At 32.3% G+C, this 9,130-nt stretch overlaps 1 protein-coding gene across 1 annotated transcript; it reads left to right on the top strand.

Moving 5' to 3' along the window:
- Window positions 1-1,799: 1,799 nt before the first annotated feature.
- Window positions 1,800-8,830, top strand: LOC139939078 (uncharacterized). The gene is made up of 9 exons (XM_071934812.1): window positions 1,800-2,320; window positions 3,035-3,106; window positions 3,846-4,027; window positions 4,690-4,886; window positions 5,355-5,424; window positions 5,856-6,008; window positions 6,269-6,310; window positions 7,537-7,668; window positions 8,361-8,830. The coding sequence occupies exons 1-9, from the start codon at window positions 2,074-2,076 to the stop codon at window positions 8,457-8,459; spliced, it is 1,194 nt and encodes a 397-aa protein (XP_071790913.1). The 5' UTR covers window positions 1,800-2,073; the 3' UTR covers window positions 8,460-8,830.
- Window positions 8,831-9,130: the final 300 nt, after the last annotated feature.

Raw genomic sequence — 9,130 nt, 5'->3', positions numbered from 1 at the left:
TATTGTTATTGTTATTGTTATTGTTATTGTTATTGTTATTGTTATTGTTATTGTTATTGTTATTGTTATTGTTATTGTTATTGTTATTGTTATTGTTATGTTATTGTTATTGTTATTGTTATTGTTATTGTTATTGTTATTGTTATTGTTATTGTTATTGTTATTGTTATTGTTATTGTTATTGTTATTGTTATTGTTATTGTTATTGTTATTGTTATTGTTATTGTTATTGTATTGTTATTGTTATTGTTATTGTTATTGTTATTGTTATTGTTATTGTTATTGTTATTGTTATTGTTATTGTTATTGTTATTGTTATTTGTTATTGTTATTGTTATTGTTATTGTTATTGTTATTGTTATTGTTATTGTTATTGTTATTGTTATTGTTATTGTTATTGTTATTGTTATTGTTATTGTTATTGTTATTGTTATTGTTATTGTTATTGTTATTGTTATTGTTATTGTTATTGTTATTGTTATTGTTATTGTTATGTTATTGTTATTGTTATTGTTATTGTTATTGTTATTGTTATTGTTATTGTTATTGTTATTGTTATTGTTATTGTTATTGTTATTGTTATTGTTATTGTTATTGTTATTGTTATTGTTATTGTTATTGTTATTGTTATTGTTATTGTTATTGTTATTGTTATTGTTATTGTTATTGTTATTGTTATTGTTATTGTTATTGTTATGTTATTGTTATTGTTATTGTTATTGTTATTGTTTATTGTTATTGTTATTGTTATTGTTATTGTTATTGTTATTGTTATTGTTATTGTTATTGTTATTGTTATTGTTATTGTTATTGTTATTGTTATTGTTATTGTTATTGTTATTGTTATTGTTATTGTTATTGTTATTGTTATTGTTATTGTTATTGTTATTGTTATTGTTATTGTTATTGTTATTGTTATTGTTATTGTTATTGTTATTGTTATTGTTATTGTTATTGTTATTGTTATTGTTATTGTTATTGTTATTGTTATTGTTATTGTTATTGTTATTGTTATTGTTATTGTTATTGTTATTGTTATTGTTATTGTTATTGTTATTGTTATTGTTATTGTTATTGTTATTGTTATTGTTATTGTTATTGTTATTGTTATTGTTATTGTTATTGTTATTGTTATTGTTATTGTTATTGTTATTGTTATTGTTATTGTTATTGTTATTGTTATTGTTATTGTTATTGTTATTGTTATTGTTATTGTTATTGTTATTGTTATTGTTATTGTTATTGTTATTGTTATTGTTATTGTTATTGTTATTGTTATTGTTATTGTTATTGTTATTGTTATTGTTATTGTTATTGTTATTGTTATTGTTATTGTTATTGTTATTGTTATTGTTATTGTTATTGTTATTGTTATTGTTATTGTTATTGTTATTGTTATTGTTGTTATTGTTATTGTTATTGTTATTGTTATTGTTATTGTTATTGTTATTGTTATTGTTATTGTTATTGTTATTGTTATGTTATTATTATTATTATTATTATTATTATTTTATTATTATTATTATTATTATTATTATTATTATTAGTTCAACCTTCTCATATCCATCTGGATGAGTTTTTCTAAAGGCAAAGGTAGAGGTAGAGTTCCATTCTTGATTGGAAATCTGTGGAAGTTTGCACCATCATGACCATCCCCAAACATGATGTAGTCAGAGCCTCAATGAAGTTGAGAGTAAACTTTTCCACTTGCATGCAGATCAATGACTTGGGACTCGTCCTAGGTTCTAAGATTAATCTTAAGTTAGGAAGAGTTTGGTGAAATCGACGGCTGGTGACACTGAAAGGTGATGGAGTAGACTAGACGTTGCAAAAATCCAATGTGAATTACTGTAGCAAAGATGGTTGTCACATTTAATTTTCGCACACATAAGACTCAAATTAAAAACAATTTTGATGGTATCCACTGAAGAACAAGGTTGAATAATTTATTAAAAAAACAAGCATTTTCGGGATATTTGAAACTTGCAAAGTCATGTCTCATTGTTTTCATTAAATTATTCCACAAGTGCAATAATTTTCAGTTTTGTACATGTGCTGTTGATATAACGAATAATGTTTTTATTTTGCAGACTGTTGACAGTTCTGCAAAGTCAATCCAGAGCCCCAAAGACCCAAGTCCTATACTTAGGGTCTTTGCTCCGCTTCTGCGACTTTCTCAATGGCTCTGTCGGAATTGCCAGAAGATATGGCATTTCCAACAGAGCCATTGCTGAGGCATCGGCGGCTTGCAGGGACTACTCTAAGAGCCTTGCCCGGAAAGTCGCAGAACATGAACAACAAATTAAGGCGACTATTGGAGGTAAGCTTGTTTTCTGATTACACTTTTTAATTGCATTCTCCTAGATATATTCCTTTGTGCTGAAACATAATAGAGATATACATGCTACATTAAGCAGTTGCTCTGATTCTCTTCTGATCTCCAGAAGACTTCCTGTTTATAACCGCTAAGTGCATTGTAATGGTGTTTGCTAACTGAACATGCGTTCTGATATAAACAGTAAGTTGTAAGGAAAATTAACAATAGCAAACAAATTTGAAGATGGAAGTTTGACATATCAGAATTTCATAAGTTAATTTTTAATTTAAAGGAACGTTACAGAATTGGTAAAAAACAAAAATCGTGAAGGTCACAGATTTACATAAAACTTACACAGTTTAATGATGATGATAAGTTGAAAACACCCCTTAAAATGTCATTTTTGATTATAAATAAATAATCTACTTTCGCGCATGGAGTTTATTGCTCAGTGAGCATTTTATTCGTTTATATTTTGGCATCCATGCAATTCAAAATTTGTAATCGTTTTTCACTATTCTCTCGTGACACAGATGGCCGATATATCTCAAACTTCTACAGGTTTGCCAGCAACTTTTATGTTAGCAAAAGCCAATTCTGTAATGTTCCTTTAAACCTGAAAATTTCATGGTGATTTGTGACATTGTGAATCGATCTGTATTAGTGTCATGGATTTAGTTTCTTATAGTAATTAATTTTTTATTTATTGTTTATTAGATGTCATCCTGGACCGCGAAGATGTGGCCAAGTTCATTTTGAATATCAAGAATGAAGCTGAAAGGGTTACAAGTAAGACAAGATTACAAGTTTTAACTGGCATCTGATCATAAGCTTAGTTTTATGTGAAGACAGGTACATCTGTTGTGACAGTGGGGAGAAGGCCTTTTATTATTTTGTATTTTACCAATCGTTAATTATAATAGAAAAAAGTTAGAGGTGTAGTAGATATCTCTAAAATTGGTGAATTGAGAGTTTTAGTATTCATTAGAAAAATGCATCCTAAATAGGCTGTCGGTAAGATGGATTTTCAATTCATACAAACCTTTTACAGAGAAAACATCAATGATTCAAACACCAAACAAGATGGTTGCAAGCCAGACGGTAATTTTGAATTTAATTGCCAGTTGTTATTTTGTGTTCCATCCAATCGAGTTCATGGAATATTGACAATTCATATTATCTTCCAGTACGCGCTAATCCACCAATCAGAAGCTCGAACTACTAGGGGGATAAAAACATATATGCTACGACCTCTGTTTATATCCTACTTTTTATTACACAGTGCGTATTGTGAAATTTCATTTTATCACTCTCTGTATACGGACCGTGCAAAAATTACATTCTACACTTTGTGCGTGTGAAATAACGCTCTGAATTTTTAAATTTTGCGCGTTGCAAGTGAGACTGGAAAATAAGTTTGTTATCACACGCGCGTTCGTGAAATACGAAAAAATAAAGCTCGTCTGCTTCCCATCCTTCGGCCTGGATAACTTATAATAACTTTGTAATATCATTCTGTTTTCCACAGACATTCTTGAACATAATCATGCTACATGGAACCACGTAATTTTGCTGCGAAACATCTTGATGGCACTTCTTTTCTTGCAAGGTGCTCCGAGATCGGGAGTGGTATCAAATATGACAGTGGGGGAGTTTCTTGGTAGCAAGGAAGTCCTTGATGGAAACTTAGAAATTCATAAAATTGTGACGGTGAGTATTATACATTGATAAACTGACATCACTGCCCGCATTGTGACACTGTCTAGAAAATCCTGTTCTATCACCCCCATTCTGAAACAACTATACTGGCTCCCTATCTCTCAACGAATCATCTTCAAGCTGATGCTCATTGTCTACAAAGCTCTAAATGGCAAGGCTCCCCACTATATTTCTGAATTGCTTCAAGTTTACACTCCATAAGGAATCTTTGATCAAGTTCCATGCTTCTCCTCATTGAACCCAAGTCTCGACACTCATGGGGTGACAGGTCTTTTTCTTCAGCCGCGCCACGCATCTGGAACTCTCTACCACTTAATTTTCGATCTTGTCTTTGTACTGCAAAATTCAAGTCTCTTCTCAAAACTTATCTTATCTTATGTCACAGGTTTTCAAGGATTAATTTTGTTGTGTCTGTTTTTCTGTATTATGTTTTGTTTTTGTTTTGTTTTTTGGTTTTACTGCGCCTTGAACACCCAGCATGGTGGATATGTGCGCATTACAAGTCTTATTATTATTTATTATTATTATTATTATTGTTATACACGCATAAAGGTTTTTGAAGCTGCTCTGTTGAGTCTTGCATGTCAAATTATATGTTTTGTATAGGAAGTTAAATATTAAACCTTTTTTTCTCTTTATTTGTACTCATACAGGTAAGCCATCACAAGACAAGAGGTACTTATGGACCTCAGCTAGTGCCGCTTGATAAACCTCTCCAGAGGTGGATGCAGATTTATTATGAACTTGGCCGCCCACTCACTCCCGCTTTGAATGGAACTCAAGAGGAGGACCCTTTTTTCGTTGGGATTGGTGGTCTGGCGGTTAAGAAGGTTGCACAGGAACTGCAAAGGTAACAGAACAAGAACATTCAGGTTAAATCCTGTGTTTGTTGTAATCTGACTTTGTGATGTTGGCATGGTTGGTAACTTATTGGGTTTTTTTTCCTTGTTTTTTTCTCTTTTTTTCTTGATCTTTTAACCTTTTAATTATGGTGTCCTGGAGCATTTCAAAGCATTATACAGTATTCATAAATACCCAAGACAGTCTGATTTATCCATTCCGATTGGTCGAGAGGGCATCACGAGTTGTTGTTCTTGATAATTTATCTCAAGTTTGTCTTGGAAAAATTATAAGGTCCAGGCCTCGGCGCGGGTTTAAACCACTAGTTGAAAACCTCTTCACCACACGTTGATTCCCTTATTAAAACCAGGTCCTGTCTTTAGTACATTATCAAGACTTTAAGGATATTTCAAAATTACCTGTTTTAATTTTAAATTGTTTACGATGTATTTTGATGTTTGAAATTTTTTCTTTTAAGGCTTTGGGACAGGCATGACTTCACAGGGAAAATTAATCCCAACATCATTCGGAAGACAGTTGCTACTCTTGTAAGTATTTGCATGTATGCATGTTATGTTTTTCTTGCATGCATTGTCTGGTTTGAGTTACATTACATTTATTGTTCAGGTAGACTGCACATTTATTGCCAACGGAGGAGATCCAAAACCACTTAGTATGTTAATATGTTTTCCTTGTGGTGTATTGATTTTAAATGTACAAGATTATGTTGTCATCTAAGGTACTTTTTAAAAAGGGTCAAGTTTATTACCAATTGAAAATGTTGCAGAATGCAAACGGAGGATGCAGTTTAACTGTTCAAACATTAAGTAGAATTGTTTTGGAAGGCATGTGCTGAAAGATTTATGATTATTTAATTTTTGTAATCTCATATACTTCTGTTGTTATTTTTTTGGATGTTTCAGCATTTATTGCTGATCAATGGAAGTTAAGATAGTTGCTATTTTGTTTTAATTTTCAGAATCAAGGTTCAAATTTACAACCATCAGAAAAGACCGGGGTCAGTCGACTTATGGGGCACTTAGAAACCACCCAAAAGAAGTACTACACAGCCAATCAAGCCCCAGTGGAAGCAATCAAGTATAAGAGAACCATTCATCAGTTGTTATATGAGGTAGGTGCTGCTAAAATACTGCCAAGATTTATTTTACTGTAAGTAAGGGCAGATCTTTAAAGAGGACTCTAACAAGCTTTTAAGGGGAGTCAAAGGTTTTAGGATGATTGTTGTGAAGGCGAGTTTCTGGCGTTGGTGGACCTCTTTAACCACTTTTTCACCCCTGAATTGTGTTTTTATAGCAGTACAAAGAAGGCTGAGTTTCCCATGTGATATACATAATTATGATACAAGTCTAATTTCAACCTTTTTTTCACCAGAACACTCCAGGTGGATCGGCAAATGACTCAGACCCAGAGCAGGTAAGTTAATGTGGACTGGGTTTCTCGCAATAATGACCTCAGAGAATACGAAGCTAGACAGGTTGTTTAAACAATTTCAATGCTTTATGTGGTTAATTTTAAATTTAAGAAAAAGCAGAGGGACTATAAAACAAGCTACTGGGCCTGCTGGTCACTGAAAAAGAAGATATTGGGGCTGCGAAGGTTATGATGACAAACTTGAAGACTTCAGAAACAGGTCCTTGTCCTTGATCAGGGGACAGGATTACTGTTTCTGGTACGACTGGTTATGACGAAAATGCAGTGAAGATAAATAGGCTACAGTTGATGACACGCTGTCCTGCTGTCTCTCTTGATCTGGATTCGGCCTAGAGCAGGACAGGGGATGAATATATAATTATTGTGGTGATAAAGCTGGGCTGGCGCAATCCAACGTAGATGTCCGACAGAGGCAAAGTGTAATTATTGAAGGAACTTGGAGGGTTAATTCTAACACTATCCGTCCTCTGTCGGTGTCCAGTGGCCAAGTTTAAAATTAATACTATGCCATTCACAAATATAAACTACACTAAAATTAAATACCTAATAATAAATCTTATAATCCTTTAACAGAAATCACTAATCTTGAAAGTAAATTAACTGTGAAACAATTAATAATCAACAGGTGTAATCAAATAAATCAACCACTGAATAAAACAGACTCTAGTTAAAGTATCTGGTCTTGAACAAAGTAGACAATGAAATTAAACCATGAAACAAATAAGTACTGAATAATGCAGAAACTAAATCAACATTAATTAAATCAAGTTCAAAGCAAGATAATACTGAGACAAAATGTAATCTGGCAATTCACATTTTGTAAGCATAAAAAGTCAAAAGAGCATGGAAAACAACAAGTCAACAATTATCAATTCAAAATAAGAGCTTGTAAAAAGGAACTTCTTTTCTAGAACTTCAATCATCAAAATCTGAAACACTATATCCTTACACAATAGAAAGTAGCAGTGATTGTTAAAACTAAATGTTAAGCGACACGCCGATCTTTACTTTAACTTTTAAACCTAACTAGGTTCACAAGAAAGATAAAAGTAACATCAAACTCACCTAGAGCAGGACAGGGGATGAATATACAATTATTGTGGTGATAAAGCTACTGGTTCTTTGAGAGAGTAGCAAAGCTTTAATAAACCGTAAAAGGGAAGTAATGCATAATCACTTAACTTTGCACATTCTAATTTTCTTTTCAGACGAAGAAATTACGCAAGTTCTCAAGTAAATTGTTTAGCCATGAACAAGACATCACTTTGTTGGAAGAAGTCAACAGACTTCGTGCCTTGGAGGAAGCAAAACCTGGGAAAAGTCGAAACCTAAAGGATTTGGTGCGTATTACAATAATTTTTTTGAATTTTTTAGAGCTGAAATAACTTTTCCCGGCTCATCAGCTCCACTACTCATCTTATCGCAATCATGGTGTGCATGCTGAGTCCACTATCTTGCCATATTTGGAGTACCACCTCAAGGAATAATTCCAATATCACTTCTCTTGTTCAAACTAATCCAAAACATACCCTAAGCTATGATGGTCTTTCAAAAAAAGTAGCTCAAAACCAGTTTTGCAAATATTTTTACAGTTAAATATGATACAACTAATAAGCCTCTCCTAAATTGCAAAGTCAACGGCTGTTTTAGATCACAATGAATATTAATCTATGTGTAGACTCAAAACAACCGTCGCATTTATCACCTGACACGCATGGCCGTCTGTCAACCAAATAGTTTAAATACATTGTTGTAGTTGTCAAACTTATGCTATATTTTCTCCTACATGAAGTCATTAAAAGGAATGTTTTGTTGTCCCTCTCAATGCAGTTAAAAAAGGAAAAAGTAATCATTAGCCCGGTACACGATGATACAAATATGTTTTTTGTTTGGGTACTAATTAATCCTCCTTCACATCATTTTGATAATATAGTTCTGTTTTAGGATGAATTCTGTACTGCATTCAACATGAAAAAATGTGTCAGGTTGTTTTCATTGTTTTTCCCCATTTCCACCCACTTCTTCCTCACAGGTCAGACAAATGATGTCTGAAACGCCTGGTCTGAGTATCTACACACTTATTCAAGTATACGACCACATGCGGAGGTTGGTCAACTGTCAAGAATCATGAAGCTACTGAAGATTGGTTCACAGTAATTATGACATATCCAAGGTACAAATTACAAGGTTAGGTTAAAAAAGGGCAGTCTACCCGCAGGTCACTAAATTTATTTTCATTTTATCTGCAAATTATTCATCGTTTTTCGTGCGTGACCTCTTTGTGAATATATAATTAGTCCAAAGGGCCTCTGGAATTCGGTCATTTTCGGCCGCTTCTGAAATGTATTGACAGAAATAATTTTGAAAAGAGAACACGACGTTATGAATTTCAGCAACAGTCCCCAATTAGTTTATATGGATAGATTATTTCATATTCTTCCCTAAAATGTTAAAAGCGAGACCGGATCGTAGCTAGTCTCATTCAGCTTAGATATAGTAGACAGGCTAGCTCTGTTGTGGATCAATAAATATAAATAAATCAATCAATCAAACAATCAATCAATTGATAAAGTAATAAAGTAATAGATAAATAAATAAACAAATAAAAACAAAATATATATAAGGACAATAAACGGATCAAAAATAGAACAAAAACAAAAACAAAACTAAACAAACAAAAAGATTAGTAGGTTTGTTGGGATTGCAGGTCATGATTATAAACTGATAATTTGTTACAAAAAACATTCAAAGCAGCCAGAATAAGTGAATCTATCCATGTATACTAATTGGGGACTGTTGCCG

This window comes from Asterias amurensis, chromosome 6 (genome assembly GCF_032118995.1).
Source record: "Asterias amurensis chromosome 6, ASM3211899v1".
Classification (NCBI taxonomy): domain Eukaryota; kingdom Metazoa; phylum Echinodermata; class Asteroidea; order Forcipulatida; family Asteriidae; genus Asterias; species Asterias amurensis.
Note: the sequence above shows the minus strand (reverse complement) of the source record. Positions and strands in the feature narration are given on the sequence as shown.

Coding starts and splice junctions, on each gene's coding strand:
- LOC139939078 (XM_071934812.1), top strand. CDS start 2,074: ATGTTTTTATTTTGCAGACTGTTGACAGTTCTGCAAAGTCAATCCAGA. Junction 4,887..5,354: donor GTTGCACAGGAACTGCAAAG/GTAACAGAACAA, acceptor TTTTCTTTTAAG/GCTTTGGGACAGGCATGACT. Junction 7,669..8,360: donor GTCGAAACCTAAAGGATTTG/GTGCGTATTACA, acceptor TCTTCCTCACAG/GTCAGACAAATGATGTCTGA.